At 43.7% G+C, this 16,663-nt stretch overlaps 1 protein-coding gene across 2 annotated transcripts in view; it reads right to left on the bottom strand.

The window, feature by feature from the left end:
• The window catches only part of LOC126517907 (DNA-binding protein SMUBP-2-like), a 104,800-nt gene that overhangs the window by 49,469 nt on the left and 38,668 nt on the right, over positions 1 to 16,663 (bottom strand). For both annotated transcript variants that reach the window (XM_072285379.1, XM_050167730.3), the window contains 5 exons: positions 15,626 to 15,844; positions 13,257 to 13,354; positions 10,382 to 10,564; positions 8,235 to 8,353; positions 3,877 to 3,971 (listed from right to left, as the gene is read on the bottom strand). In XM_072285379.1, coding sequence (XP_072141480.1) covers positions 3,877 to 3,971; positions 8,235 to 8,353; positions 10,382 to 10,564; positions 13,257 to 13,354; positions 15,626 to 15,844 — 714 coding nt within the window. The remainder of the gene's footprint in view (positions 1 to 3,876; positions 3,972 to 8,234; positions 8,354 to 10,381; positions 10,565 to 13,256; positions 13,355 to 15,625; positions 15,845 to 16,663) is intronic.

A 16,663-nucleotide genomic window follows, 5' to 3' on the forward strand; every position in this document is an offset into this window, starting at 1 on the left:
CTGGTATTATTCAAACTCATAGCTTTATGTTCCAATGTACTAGCTTAAATAACATTGCAACAATTCACCACCAACGTGTTAAGCCCCAGCCATACAGGAGCAAAACTTGAGAGAGACATGTAGCAGAATCGGAAATCGTGAAAAATCTGATCTGTGGGTCAAATGCGTCGGCTTTTATAAATGACTCCTTGAAGGTTCCAGCATAATCAGTGGCGTTGCTTGGCATCCAGAAAGTACTGCACAATTTGTGTCGCACATACAATCAGATTACAAAACAATCGCAAACCAAGACAATCGAAACAAGTGCGAATGAGACCAAACCAAGCAAACCAAAAAAGCGTGAGCGATAGCTGACTCAAGCAGATGATAGTATGAAACTAGCAGTCCGGCTGAGACCAGATACGAGTACGCATTGAGCGGTTGTGCAGGTCCGCATGAACCCAGTTTCTTGAGTGCACATCATTGAAGGGGCCATTCTCATTGGTGTCTGTCATTCGCAGCTCGCGTCCCTCATCTGCCGCTCCGCATTCGCCCTTCCATCTTTCGTTGTTGTGCTCATTCGCTCGGTTAGCCGCCGCCACCACCGGAGCTTGCTGCAGAAATGATCCATTAAAGGGACTGACAACTGATATTTAAGGACATAGTTATTTATGGCGCAACGCAATGTTGACCCTTAGTAGCGTTTGCACCTGCAGTGGTTACTTCCAAAAGCATGTGGATATTTAGTAAGCAGAATTTTTCAATCTGAGCAGCCTCTAAAAACGTAGGAGTGCCTCCTACAGCAATGCTAAGATGTGACAGCAAAGCCGATAGCCCACCTCGTGAATTGTGAAAGCTACCCATTGTTCTGTTTTCAAAGGAGTGACTGTAACTGTGGTTAACCACCTACATTTTGACCTTTTCAACCACTTTTGAAAATAAAAAGTTGGTACAATAAGTTTGCATTGTTGTACAGACCTTTCTTATATTTGTACTGCATTTTCCACCTAGTGTACGCCTACGTACGTCATGGCTGGCTGACATCATCGTCGTTCTGTCGATAGTCGAACGAAGCCAACTCATTGAAAATGAAGCCAATGGCAGCGCCACTTTTCTGCTTACTACAAACGAAAGCCCATCTGCACATTGTAAGTTACAAAAACAAAAACGTGTACTGTATTTTCCCAGCCGCCCAAGGGAACAAGAGTCCAGGATCGCCAGTCAGCCTCTAGAGTCTGTGAAGTAATAGGTTTACATAGTTCAATTACTCACAGGGGACCCTGATCATGAGAAGGAAATTTACAGAAGAATAAAAACGGGTTGAAGCACATACGGCAGACATTGTCAGATCCTGACAGGAACCTTACCATTATCTTTGAAAAGAAAGGTGTACGATCAGTGCATTTTACCGTTGCTAAAGTATGGGGCAGAAACTTGCGGACTGACAATGAAGCTCGAGAACAAGTTAAGGACTGTGCAAAGAGCGATGAAATGAAGAATGTTAGGCATAAGGTCCAGAGACAGAAAGAGAGTGGTGTGGATCAGAGAGCAAACAGGGATGACCAATATTCTAATTGACATTATGAGAAATAAATGGAGCTGGGCAGGTCATGTATTGCGCAGGTTAGATAACCGGTGGACAACTAGGGTTGCAGAATGGGTGCCAAGAGAAGGGAAGCATAGCCGAGCACAGCAGAAGACTAGGTGGGCAATGAAATTGGGAAATTCGCAGGCACTAGTTGGAATCAGTTGGCGCAGGACAGGGGTAAGTGGAGATGATCCTGCACTGTCGTTATAACACTGCCGTAGCAACAAGCCCAATCCTCCCATATCTACAGAATAGATTATATATACTCGGTGCTTCTAAGCTAATGGTCATAGGAACACCAAGCAGAATGCCACATTGAATTTACAGTTTTGTGCTGTTTTATTTGATTTTTCTAACTGCCAAACTTTTTTCGCTTTTTTGAGCTCTTGTGTTTGAAAGCCAGAATTTTTCAGGTGATCAACACTGGACTATGTTTGAAAGCGAATACCTTCCTTTAGCTACCGCTTTGCACGGTTGGTGCCAGCAGTCGTGTACCTTGCACGAGGGAAATGCAGTGCACAAGTGCCGGAAGGAGGAGGGAGCGCTTGCTGATTGGTCCTCACCAGTGCCTTCGTCAGAACTAATGCCACTCCGGAAAGTGGGCGCTGGTGCCGGTGTCGCAGATGGGAGAGGGCAACAGTGGGACAGATTGCAAAGTGTATTGGTCATGGAATGCCAACTAGCTCTGTGCGCTCACATGATCTTGCACGAGAGCTTTGCGGTGTCCAAAGCTGCAGACACTGTGATCGGCGGTAGCGTTGTGTTGTGTTTTTCTGTGGCCTAGGCTGATGGTTGTGGGGCGCATTTATCACCGCACTCCTTTGAACATCTCTTGATGAGATGTGCAGCCGTTATCATGCCGTTGTCATTTCATTGTTGCTGGCTCACTGCTGTCGTACTCTTGTGATGCCATTGTGGTCATTGTTGTCTTCGCACCGTCATTGTCTCAATTGCTGTCACATTGTTGAAATCACGCTGCCATTGTTATCATGCTGCCATGCTGTCTAACAAAACCTGCTGACAATAGTTTATGCCGACATCGTGAAACGCCATTACCAACATGAGCAGTATACATTGGAGGTATTGCTAGTGTGTCCATTTGATTTGTTTTTGAAATATTTGCCGTCGATCCTTACTCCTAAGCCTTCCCAGCTTAATAGCTTGAATACTTCTTCCAAGCACGCAGTGAATAGCATTGCAGAGATTGTGTCTCCCCATCTGACCCCTTTCTTTATAGGTATCTTCCTGCTTTTCTTGTGTAGAATTAAGGTAGCTGTCGAACCTTTGTAGATATTTTCCAAGGTATTTACGTAAGCGTTCTGTACTCCTTGATTACGTAATGCCTCTATGACTGCTGGTATCTCTACTGAATCAAATGCCTTTTCATAATCTATGAAAGCCACATAAAGAGGCTTATTGTATTCTGCGGATTTCTCGATAACCTGACATGGATCCCTTCCCGAAGCCAGCCCGTTCCCTTGGTTGACTACAGTCCAGTGTTGCCCTTATTCTATTGGAGATTATTTTGGTAAATATTTTATATAATACTGAAATAATACTATAATTTTTCAATTCTTTAACGTCTCGCTTTTTGTAGATTAATATATTGTTTGCATTATTACAGTTTTCGGGGACCCTCGCAGTCGATAGACACTTTGTATAAAGAGCCGCCAGTTTTCCAAGCGTTATGTCTCCTCCATCTTTGAATAAATCGACTGTTTTTCTATCTTCTCCTGCTGCTCTTTCTCGTTTCATGTCTTGCAAGGCCCTTCTGACCTCAACGCTAGTTAGTTAGTCAAATATGTAACTCTGTGACAAAAGGAAACCTGTAAACTGCGTCCACTGGAGTATCGCAAATGGACGAATTCAATATATGAATTAAGTGAACTTGTTCAAATGTTTATGAGGGTTTTGTAAAATTCCAACTCACAAATTAGTCATATACTTTAGAGGGGTGTAGAGCATGTCAATTTTGTCTGCTTTAGATGTATTACTGTGTTCACCTACAGAATTGTGATATTGTTTTTCATTGCTAATTTACAGGGTTGTAAACATGATAGTTTTGTTTTCTGTAGTTTTACAATTTGAAACAAATTTTGCTAAAAAAATTTATTGCATAAATAAAAAATTAGCTTCCTACAGTAAAAAATTTTAACTTCTTTTTTTAATTGCAACAGACCTCATGAAATATGGTGCAGTTGTTGCTGATAAAAAGAATTTCTCGTTCCCGTGTATTTAGACAAAATCCCCCGAGCTGATGTTTCCTACTAAAACCATGCAAAGTAAAGAGTGTAGTAGCTACTTCTCACCTGGAGGTTATAAGGCGAGATCACAGCTATTTCAGAGGCTGGGACGCCGCTTGAAACAAGCCGTTCAACATGAATGGACACAAGGTCAGCTTCCCCTGCAAGAATGAAATCATGATCAATTGAGAAAACAAAATACACTAATTGTTGAAACACCACAGATAAGCAAGAGAGGATAACATTTCTGCCAGTTACACAAGCTTTGGAAGTGATGCCACATTCTATGGGCCTCTGCCTTCCCATAGCCATTGTGAATATAGAACAAGCAGAAGGAGCAGCCCTTTTGGTTAAGTTTTCTCAACAAATGGTGGCGCAGGTCACTGACTCAAAGCCTGTTTGCCTGCTGCAGGAGCAACTAATACTTCACAATTGCATGCGATGTTATCACAGGATACTGTCAATGCCATTGTCATGATACTGTCAAGAAAGAAAAGGCACAATCAAATTCTGCAAAAATACAGGTTCCGTTAAGACGCTGGGAACTACCTGACATGTGTCTGTACTTGCATATGGACTGTATTTTTGTGTGTGTGTGTGCGTATATGTATGTGATTGTTGCACCTGTAAAGAGTGTAGCAAGGCATGTGATGCCTTGCTACATGTCTTGCTACACTGATGGGCGACTTCAGTGCCAAGGTAGGCAAGAAGCAGGCTGGAGACAAGGCAGTGGGGGAATATGGCATAGGCACTAGGAATAGCAGGGGAGGGTTATTAGTACAGTTTGCGGAACATAATAATATGCGGATAATGAATACCTTCTTCCACAAGCGGGATAGGCGAAAGTGGACGTAGAGGAGCCCGAACGGCGAGACTAGAAATGAAATAGACTTCATACTCTGCGCTAACCCTGGCATCATACAAGATGTGGACGTGCTTAGCAAGGTGCGCTGCAGTGACCATAGGATGGTAAGAACTCGAATTAGCCTAGACTTGAGGAGGGAACGGAAGAGACTGGTACATAAGAAGCCGATCAATGAGTTAGCGGCAAGAGGGAAAATAGACGAATTCCAGATCAAGCTACAGAACAGGTATTCGGCTTTAACTCAGGAAGAGGACCTTAGTGTTGAAGCAATGAACGACAATCTTGTGGGCATCATTAAGGAGTTTGCAATAGAAGTCGGTGGTAACTCCGTTAGACAGGACACCAGTAAGCTAACGCAGGAGACAAAAGATCTGATCAAGAAACGCCAATGTATGAAAGGCTCTAACTCTACAGCTAGAATAGAACTAGCAGAACTTTCGAAGTTAATCAACAAGCATAAGACAGCTGACCTAAGGAAGTATAATATGGATAGAATTGAACATGCTCTCAGGAACGGAGGAAGCCTAAAAGCAGTGAAGAAGAAACTAGGAATTGGCAAGAATCAGATGTATGCGTTAAAAGACAAAGTCGGCAATATCATTACTAATACGGATGAGATAGTTCAAATGGCGGAGGGGTTCTATAGAGATTTATACAGTACCAGTGGCACCCACGACGATAATGGAAGAGAGAATAGTCTAGAGGAATTCGAAATCCCACAGGTAACGCCGGAAGAAGTAAAGAAAGCCTTGGGAGCTACGCAAAGGGGGAAGGCAGCTGGGGAGGATCAGGTAACAGCAGATTTGTTGAAGGATGGTGGGCAGATTGTTCTAGAGACACTGGCTACCCTGTATACGCAATGCCTCATGACCTCGAGCGTACTGGAATCTTGGAAGAACACAAACATAATCCTAATATATAAGAAGGGGGACGCCAAAGACTTGAAAAATTATAGACCGATCAGCCTACTGTCAGTTGCCTACAAACTATTTACTAAGGTAATCACAAACAGAATCAAGAACACCTTAGACTTCTGTCAAGCAAAGGACCAGGCAGGATTCCGTAAAGGCTACTTAACAATAGACCATATTCACACTATCAATCAGGTGATATAGAGAAATGTGCAGAATATAACCAACCCTTATATATAGCTTTCATTGATTACGAGAAAGTGTTTGATTCTCTCGAAACCTCAGCAGCCATGGAGGCATTACGGAATCAGGGCGTAGACGAGCCGTATGTAAAATGCTGAAAGACATCTATAGCGGCTCCACAGCCACCATAGTCCTCCATAAAGAAAGCAACAAAATCCCAATAAAGAAAGGTGTCAGGCAGGGAGATTAGTCAAAAAAATTAGTCTGCAGAAAACTAAAGTAATGTTTAACGGTCTCAGAAGAGAACAGCAGTTTACGATAGGTAGCGAGGCACTGGAAGTGGTAAGGGAATACATCTACTTAGGGCAGGTAGTGACGGCGGATCCGGATCCTGAGATGGAAATAATCAGAAGAATAAGAATGGGCTGGGGTGCGTTTGGCAGGCATTCTCAGATCATGAACAGCAGGTTGCCATTATCCCTCAAGAGAAAAGTGTATAATAGCTGTGTCTTACCAGTACTCACCTAGGGGGCAGAAACCTGGAGGCTTACGAAAAGGGCTTTACTTATATTGATGACGACGCAACGAGCTATGGAAAGAAGAATGATAGGTGTAACGTTATGGGATAAGAAAAGAGCAGATTGGGTGAGGGAACAAACGCGAGTTAATGACATCTTAGTTGAAATCAAGAAAAAGAAATGGGCATGGGCAGGACATTTAATGAGGAGGGAAGATAACCGATGGTCATTAAGGGTTATGGACTGGATTCCAAGGGAAGGGAAGCATAGCAGGGGGCGGCAGAAAGTTAGGTGGGCGGATGAGATTAAGAAGTTTGCAGGGACGACATGGAAACACATGACCGGGGTTGTTGGAGAAGTATGGGAGAGGCCTTTGCCCTGCTGTGGGCGTAACGAGGCTGATGATGATGATGATGATGTTGCACCTGTAATGATGTTCAATTAAAGGTGAGAAGCAGCAGATAAACAGCAGCCTAGCAGCAGTGAACAGCCCGAGCTCTCTTGCAAATCACAGCACGGGTCATCGTCGTCGTCTCCGAGCTGCTATCGAAAATACAAGGTGGGTCTGCTTCATTACACACCATCTTTCTGGAGCTTTTTCTACTAATAATTGTATTCCATGACAGGAGGTTTTACGGACAAACTTGGGGCCAATAAAATGTAAAGGGGCAAGACACAACTGCAAATTGTGTGCTTGTGCACGCATCTTTTCATGTGCGACTGTTTCCTAGTTTGTGTGCAAAACCTGCCATCATGAAATAGATACCAACTTGCCCAAACTAGTACCCTACTGATAACTGCACTTCGTAGCAAGGACAGCACATTTGTATCACCACAGTTCAAAAAATTTGTGCGTAGTTTCCGTGGCACAAAGCACTAACAGCATAGCAACACTTTTTCTGCATGGGTTTTCTGCATGTCCATTCTGATGCATATGGACAACAGGACTGGTTGGTTTACTTGCATCTGGAAACTGTAAATGTGCACAAAGATGAGAGTGAAGAGAGAAGACAGAAAAAGAAAATTAAGTTGTTGGTAAGTGCCTCGTCCTGTCTTCTGTCTTCGTTCTCGTCTTTGTGCGCTTCTACAATTTCAAGATGTAAGAAATGCATTCATGCAAGTTGTGAATGTGAAGATGATTTTAGTGCCAAGAAGGAATAGAACTTTACTTGAAACACAGCAAGCAGAAAGCTATTTACAATTCATGTTTAATATTGTGGTACAAGTGCAACCAACATGGTGATGCGCATATTCCTATGCAATTTTAATTTCATTCATGATGACCACAGGCTGAATTTCCTCAGACGTCACACATTTAAGCAGTGCCTCTAGCAAAAGCAAAAGTGTAGAAACGTCGTCATTGGTAGGGTGGTAGCGCTATCTTGTGGCGAGAAATGAAACACCGCATCCACGCTATGGCCTCCAAGACTGTGCCACATGTTGAAGCGTAGTGCTATGCAGTCTCAAGCCTTTCACTGTGCAGGTGACAGAGGATGCCACCATTCCTAGCAGCAAAATAAAACTTTTTTTTTTAGTGGCATCGCTGCAGACGGCACACCCATTGGATTTTGCTGCAGATGAAACAGGTGAGTATGTAATGCATGCCAATATTCTATAACGCTAAAAACACTGTGAAGTGCTATCTCGGTGCGAAATTTCAGCACCAATGAGCTAGAGGAGTCATGCACTCGATGCAGGTTACTACTTAGGCAAAACACCACACTTTTCTTTTCAGCGACATTGGTGCACTGCCATTCCCAAATTGAGAAAGCCTGTCACAAGTGCTTCAAGTCATGTTTCCTTGTCAGATTTTCTTTACCGGACATTGGCTCCCCCCTGAGGTGAGATCCTCTCGGAAATATTTTTCATCTGCAAGGGGCGCTTACACTTGCCCGACTGCACGTAGGATAACGGCTAGGTACTGGAACTGGAAGTGCGCCCCATTACCTTCGTTTCCCTTGGATTCATCGTCTGGCGTGTCCAGTTCAACCATTCCACATCCGGCCGTGTCGATGAGCAGCAGAGGCAGTGCAGTGTCATCGTTGTCTTCCACTCCAGGTAGATCCCTAGTGGCAACAAGTTTTCCCAATGTGTCACAAAACAAGCCAGTCGAGACTTGACGTACAATTACTCTAGCAGCACTGAAATCACGGAAAACAAAAAGGCTCCATGAAGAAGGCAGACAGAAAGCATGAGGGGGGTGCGCATTTCTGGAACCGTTAGCACCACCAGCTTGATTGCAAGAGCGCTCCAGCCATGGCTCATGCATTGCAGCTCGTACTGAACACAATAGCAATTGCCAAGATTGTCCAATCTTTCGTTTTTTTTTTTCATCCAGTGCTGTCTTTTTTCATCCAGTGCTCTCTGCTGTCTACTCATGAGTGAATTATAAGTAAGAAAAACGAGTTTCTGAGGCATTTATTCCCTGAATAAGTGCCAGCCTCAACTAACCATTGCTCTTTTATAGGATATATGGCGAAGAAAACAGGCAGCCCAAGGAACTAAAATACCGACCACAGTGGCTTGGTCACTATGGTGTTCCTCTACCGAGCACGAAGTCACAGGTTCAATCTTTATTTTCTCCTGTAAGTGTAGTGCCTTGAAATTACTTAGTGAACAGCTGACCCTATTACAGGCCCACTTTGACATATTTCCTCCTAAAAATATGTGTGCAATGTTCATAACCATGCTGCGCCAATATTCAAATCTAGTGTAGTGCTGTTTTCATGCACATTAACCAATGGGAAAACAAACATCGAAGGATAAGATAAACTGAAACACATGGAACAAAACAGACATGTACTGATAAGCGACCAAGTTTACATGTGGCATTCAAAGATGACATTCAGAACAAAGACAAACAGGAAAAAAAAAAGAAAGAAGCAGCAGCAGAAGCTGCGGCAATGTCTCAGAAATAATAAAAAGAAAAAACAATCTGCTTGCAGCTGTGATCGTGCACTCAAATGTGGGTGCATACTGAACAACCCCAGGTGGTCAAAATCAGTAAATCTAGAGCCTTCCACTGTGGATGGCCCAGCTGGCTCTTATGAAGCATAAACCGACAAAGCACAAGAGTTGGCCCAGCAGCACACTAGCGATGGCCCGTGCTAACCTTGCACGTGTCTCTTCCTGGAGCAGTTCCTCAGACTTTGAAGCCTGCAGCTACTGGAGCCTTCTCACTTCCGCATCTCATGCCCAGCATCTGTTGCCAGGAGAAGCCCATTTGCAACGCTTCTGCTCTTCGGGCATTGTGCAGTGGAGCCATCCTGGGCTTCAAAATTGCCCGCTCATCGACAGCGCATCCCGGTTCATGCACTTTCTACACAGCCGCCGACTAAATTTGCATGCATCGTGGCTTTCCCTCAGCCATCTGAACGCCAAAGCCACCCTTGTACATTCTGTGCATACATGTAATTGTGTTAAAAAGCCAGCCTGAGCAATATCTATGGTCAAAGGTTACTACAATTTGCTGGCATAAAAATATGGAACAGTGTACCATCAGTACACCATAAGTATACCATAAGTGGTATACCAATCAGTATACCAGAACAGTATACCAATCTAATGCGTACCCAATTGTTTAGCAAAGGGGTGAGGGTCCAATATTTGTTGGAAAATAGTGTGGCCAGTTGTTTAAAGTCAATTTCGTTGCAATATAACAAAGCTATGCAGTAAAGCTCACAACCGCCGTGAAGGCGGTTTTTAAATTGAAAGCTTTACTGGCCGCGAACTTACTGGCTGCGGCCGATTTTGCCGTGGCGGTGCTCCGAGGAGGCACATGACGTCACAACGCGCCTCGCTGTGGATAACCACCATCTGGTGTTCTGCAGCCGATATGCCCGGATCTTCTTGTGCACGCCGCCTGGCTCGGCGCAGGTAGTACACGAGAATCAGAAGCAAGAGTTGGACAACGGAGCTCTAATGGCGACAATGCCACAACCGTGCTGGCAGTGCAAATGTGAGTGTATACCCAGCAGCTCAAGTTGGTAGGCACCGCTAGCCCTGCCAGTGTCGGAGGCTAGAGAGATGGATAGACATGCTCAAAGTGCCCGAAAATTGCAAAGAGTGCTTCGCATTAATAAATAACGACTCACCTGAGCAGGTGTGCAGCGACGGAGGCATGTGCCACCAGCTTGCCAGCGTAGAAGCAGTCAGATGACCAGCGCATTATGAGCTCGTGCATGCGATACTGCATCACCAGCACGCGGACAATGGCCTCGCCATGTAGACGCAGTGCCCTCTCCATCAGCGTCACCTCCAGGCCTCCTTTAGCTGCACTGTGCGCACATCATCGATAAAGCCCATGCTGCAGAGCCATACTTTATTAATGAGCTGAGCACCAGTGAACATTTCCACAACTTCAACAACACACATCTTCTTGAAGATGACAATTGGGGGCAAACTGAGCGAGTTGATGCTGGTTCATCATTGAAAAGGTGTCTAAAATGAGGGACAAGGCGACGAAGGGTTGACAATTTGCATACCATGCGTTAGTGCATGCATACTCTGCTACTTGGTGCGCATCGAAGTTGACCTGTGGCATGCAAAGAAAACAAAGAAGTCGATATCTCAGTCCTACAAAGGTGAACTTGCTTATTGTGCTTGGCCACTGCATGGGCAGGCTCACTTCCAGCCACGATTGAGAACAGCCGCCATAGTGTGTCACCAAAGTGATTGTCCATTCTCATGCTCACGTGGCATCTATGAGTCACCTACGTGACCATTTTTTAGAGGGCAGCTCTTAATGGCACGTTTCTGCGGCGAGTGGCAGCGGTGGCATAACCGAGCGAACGAACAAAATGGTGAAGGACAAAAGAGAAACGCGTTGCGCTGCCTGGTGGCGCACATCGTCGTGCCACGGACATGTTTTGTGACAATCGCTATGGGATGGCGCAAGAGTAACGTGCATCGTCTGTTCACTTCGTTGTCTTTCTTTAGTCACCGCTTTTCATTGACTAACAAATGTTAAACGTTATCAGTTGACGCACGACACGCCTGTATGTATCAGAAGTCTCTCGAATGTTATCGATAGTTCTATCCGTTGGCTGTTGTCATCAAAGCTTTTTGTAATCTGATTGCATGTGCGACACGAATTGTGTAGTAGTTTCTGGAAGACACGCGGGCACCAGCGATTACTCTGGAACCTTCGATGAGCCAACGCAGTAACCAGCAGATCAGACATTCCACGATCGCCGACTTTGCTCGCCACTATCATTGTGCTCGAGTGTTACTTGTTTTGCAACGCTTCACTCCGTTTGCAACGTGCCGCATGGGACAGATTGTCCGCGCCAGCCAATAAATTGCGAAATGAAAACACGTATAGAGCTGCGCTAAAATTCTGCATTAGGGAGTGTCGTAATCGGCAGTGAATTTTTTCTGAAAGTGGTGTCTAGATACCCAGATCTCAGATACGCCAAACCCATGTGTAGCTAAGACCTTGTCTTTAAAGCGTATGGTGGCAGCTCATCACACAATGTGCAAAGAGTTCGTACACAAAAAGATTTTTTACACAATTTATACACTTGAAATCAGCGCACAAATAATATCCGGATGTTTATTTACTTTGTTAGCCTACTGTGATGTGTTAATTGAGAAATACATTAGGGTGGTTCTGTGAGGCAAACAATAATTACTGTATCATATCTGATACAGCATGTAGTTATAGGTTGTTCTGTCGAGGACAGTAGAGATATGTTTCCCCGTAAAAGAACAAATTTGGTGGCAATATTGATTTTGTTGAACTGCCCTTTTTTTTTTGGAACCGTTATTGGTGCTGAATGGGAAAGAAAATGAAAATGCCAGTAGTGTTTACGATGAAGAAGCGTGGGGCCTGTCATGTTCTAGGAGCTAATAACAATAGAAGCAACACATGACTCTGACAAGAAGAGGAAGGTTTACTTCCGGCTTGCGTCAAACTCATAATGACGACGCAAATAACAAATTAACCGAAAACCAAGGTATTTAAATGATCTGACCTAGGTACTGAAGGTATGAATCGGATAACTGAGGGTGACGTCATCAAACTTTAATGAAACTTGTCCTCGCTGGAGCTGTGAGAACTACGCTCCATTTTTTTTTAAAGCAATGTGTCAAGATTTTTCATTGGATTTCATACTTTTGCCGAGTTTTGTGCAAGTAGAATGTCTTTCTGCATGGTCAAAAAATATACCCCTAACTGCATGGTGTATCATACATGATGCATGATAATCTTTGCTCATAAATTTGCAACCGAGCATTTCATTAAAGAAGTTAGGTTAGTTCAGGTTTGGCCTAAGCAAAGGCTTGACAAATTTTTTTGCAAGCAAATAAAAATTATTGCATGAATGCTTAAATGAGCATTTATGTCATCACAATGCATTAAAGTGAACGCCTGCCTCACATCTGCCAGCATATTGCAATGAGTGAAGTTGCAAGTCTTTTTTTAATTGCACTAAAGTCATCACCTAGCACAAAGATAAAAAAGTATATGAACTGGAAGAAGCTTTCCATATTCAAAGACAACATAATAATTGTTCATCTGTACCATCTATCTCATTGTTAAATTGAGAGCTGCAGCTTCTGATGTATTCCATGATGTCCCATAATGGCATGCGTGTGCAGGGTGTGTTTCCTTTTTGTTTTGCATCGAATAAATTTCAGTTGTTAGACAGCGCTTGTCCTGCATCCTCTTCGAGTTGACACCATTTTCAGTACAGATTTCAAACCTCTGAATCCTTTACAACTGCTTGGTTGAGTGGTTCGGTTCCCGAGGTGCTCCCGACAGTCCAGACCTCTGAATGGTGAAAACGAGAGTTCCCTTTACAGCCTGTAGTCAGCCTTGCAGAACGCAGGCAATGTAGCCCGCATAATTTTGGCTAAGAATGTACCTCAAGCTGACCTCTCTGTCTTTTTTATCATTAAACTTTTCTCTCTCTTGACATGACTTGAAAAAAGATAAAAGAAAAAGAAAACACAAGTACAGGCCCTCACGCTTCAGAGACAATGGTCGGGGGCAGCTGGTGATGGTCCCCGGCAAGAATGCACTTGGGTGCTCGGAGAAGCGCCATCCAGCAAGCAACTTCCAGGGACTGCACATTAGAAATTGGCCTGTTTCACTCGGCTGCATGACAACGGCTTCTCACAGTGATCTCCACTTACCATGTGCACTCAATTCTGAAGTGCACTTTTTTTTTGTGTGCGGATAATGTGCTACAATACGACACACGTTAGATTTGAATATTAAACCAAAACTAAAATAGTGGTAAGCTACTGTCAATGAAATTAAAGATTTATGCGTCGCTACAGCTGTGGTAGCTGCAATAGCTTTGTGCCTGCTCTGCAAGATTGTTAGACTGCCGTGGTCTGCAAGGTGTCTAAGAAATGTGGTATCTCAAATGCCATAGATGGCACTAAGGATTAAATGCTCTGGGCCGTCGGCAGTGATAAGGAGGCCTCTGACAGAGGCTATAAGTGATAAGTCCACTGTAGCTCAAATGTAACACATTTTTCAGAGTGAGAACAAATTTCCATTTCTTTCTTACTGTGAAAAACTTGTGAGTGAACACTTAAGAGTATACCACTTAAATTTTTTTTTGACATATGAAAATCAGGGTGCACATTAACAATGCAGAGAATTGCATTTTTTATTTCTAGCCATGAAAATCAGCAGCGCGTTACCATCAAGGGCACAGTAGAAGCAAGCATGATACTCCTGAACTGCACAAGCCAACTCTCTTTTAAGCCTGCAGACCTAGCAGTCTCATCACACCCTCAACTGCCTTTCTCTCCGCCCCCATTCTGTTACTCTAATAGATGACCGGTTTTACCGTACCATTTTTAAAATGCACATTGCAGGCCCATAATGACCTAAAGCAGGAGCACAACAGATGTATATGTTACAAAAAGGATAGACAGATGGTGCCACAATCCCGTTTGACGTGAATTATGCGTTCCCCCCCCCTCCTCTGTGAACTTTGAGCAGATGAAACAGCGAGCTGCGTCTGGTCCTCCAGCTCCTTGGCTCTCCTCTCTCGACATAGTCTACATTGCTATCGCCATGTTGCCACACCTATCCTTGCGTATCCCAGGGCTCAATAAGACCAGTTATACCCCATTTAATAAATGTTCAGTGTTCCATCCCCTACTAAACAAGACATAACGAAACAATATGGTTGTTCACAAAAGATTACAGGACACTTACGGGACATTAGATTTCTGAAAAATCTAAATTCCCGTGAAGTCTGGGCGCATATCCTCAAAATCGAAGTATCAGTGTGTAGTAGCCCTGGTGAACTACACAATGATCTATTATATTAGAAATGCCATGCCTTAGAACGACAGAAAGCTGAGCTAGTTGGTAAGGATTCATTATGCAAGAAAAGATGAGGCGTGCAGACAGGACACAAGAGAAGAGAAGTGGCTAGGCATTCGTGTTGTCCACTTCTCTTGTTCTCTTCTCGCCTCACCTTTTCTTGCATAATGGAGCCATGCCTTAACAGATCATAAATGCCTAAATATTTGCCAAGGACCCCGTGTCCTGTAAAGTTCCGTGGCTGACTGCACCTATACAAAAACGTAAACTGTCATAACAATACATGAACAAAATTGACATGTAAGTATAGTCAAACCCATTTATAACTATATTCAAGTGTCAAGAAAATTAGATTGTTATAACTGATAATTGTTTAACAGGGTTGCACGAAAAAAGCACAGAGGACAAACACTGCAATTTTAATTAAACAAAAAAACGCACAGTCGAAGCCATATGACATTATGGTTACTCCTACTATGAACTTTGTGTTATATTTCCAGAGCTAAAATCAGAAATTTTTAAGTATCAAGCATTACCATTACCAAATTACCAATGTTTTCTTTCGGCAGTGCCTGCTGCCGAAAGAAAACATTGAGAGAGAACGCGCAATGAGATGGACACAAAGGGACGAAGACGGGAGGCGGGTGAGCGACGTGAAGAGGGGGAAGGAAAACAAACGATGACAGGGCACCGAATGCAAGGGAAGAAAAAAGAATGCTAGAAGGGAGCCCAGAAACCAGTTGTAGCTTTCCACATGCGAAGGGGTGCTCTCCGCTTCCTGAGGGAATGGGCGGTGCTGCAAGGGAGCTGCCGAAAGCAGATGGCGCTTCTCGCGCTTCTGCCGTTGAGTTCGCAGTTCTGCACGGGTCGCGTTGTATAATTTACGTTTTTAATGCATTGTATCTATGGGCAGTTTGCGAGGACTGCACTAATCCATTGTAAAGCCTGGAATGTTGAAAAATTGGGGGATGCAGAGCTGGAATTCCACATAACACTACTGACATGGATGCATGCTCCGTATCTTAAGATATGTGAGTTGCCCCCCCACCTGCGAGCATTCATCAATGACGGCCACTTGGAAGTGGCCATCGGGCAGGTTCCTCAGTGGCCCATCATCTGAGGCCGTGGTGAGTGTCGACAGCACCACGTCGGCATTGGAGAGGATTCGGCCAATGGCCCTGCGCTCGCGGTCTTTGAGCTCTTTACGCAGTTCTGCGAGCTTGCCACGCATTTGGTAGCCCTTGGCCTTGCTCTTGGCAGTTGAGGACTGAAGAAAGATCACAAAAGTAGGAAAGAATCTGTTAGGAAACAAATAAACTGAGACGCTCACAATAAGACCCAGTTGAACTAAATTCTCTGATAAGCAGAAACCTTTTTGAGAACTTTGGTAAGTTTTCCATGCAACCAGTGTACTTCCTCTGGACCAAATATCTCATAGAGTAAACAGCTTTTCCAGTAGTACGTCTACACTCTTCTTAAAGTCTAGTGCAAAAAGAGTGACTGGACTGAGGCTGACTGCTTAGCAAACATTGCTTGCACTTTTTTATGGGGTTACACTATGTACACAATGTCAGTTGAATTACAAATGTTTGAAAGGAGTTTCTGGACCAAAACTTAAAGGAGTACTGGCACATTTCAGCATATATTTGCATAGTTTTAGAAACCACACCACAGATTTTTTTTGCACATAAAAGAATTTGCATGAAATTTTGTCATGAAGGTGACAGGAAATATGAAAATTAAAAAATTAAATTATGTGTTTTTATGCACCAAAAGCCACGATATGATTATGAGGCATACCATGGTAGGAGACTCTGGATCAATTTTGGACCAAATGGGGTTTTTTGATGTACACCCAATGTATGGTATATCGGCATTATTGAATTTTGCCTACGCTGAAATGCAGCAACCATGGCCAGAATTTGATACCGTGTCCTCGGGCTTAGTAGCTCAACGCCAAACCTACTACACCACCAGGGCAGGGAAGTATAGAAGTCGGGAAACACTTATAAGGTATTTTACTTTGATACTAAGGTCATCTTGAAATGCAACACCAGGCACCATTGACACGTCATTATCACATCAT

This window comes from Dermacentor andersoni, chromosome 11 (genome assembly GCF_023375885.2).
Source record: "Dermacentor andersoni chromosome 11, qqDerAnde1_hic_scaffold, whole genome shotgun sequence".
Lineage (NCBI taxonomy): Eukaryota > Metazoa > Arthropoda > Arachnida > Ixodida > Ixodidae > Dermacentor > Dermacentor andersoni.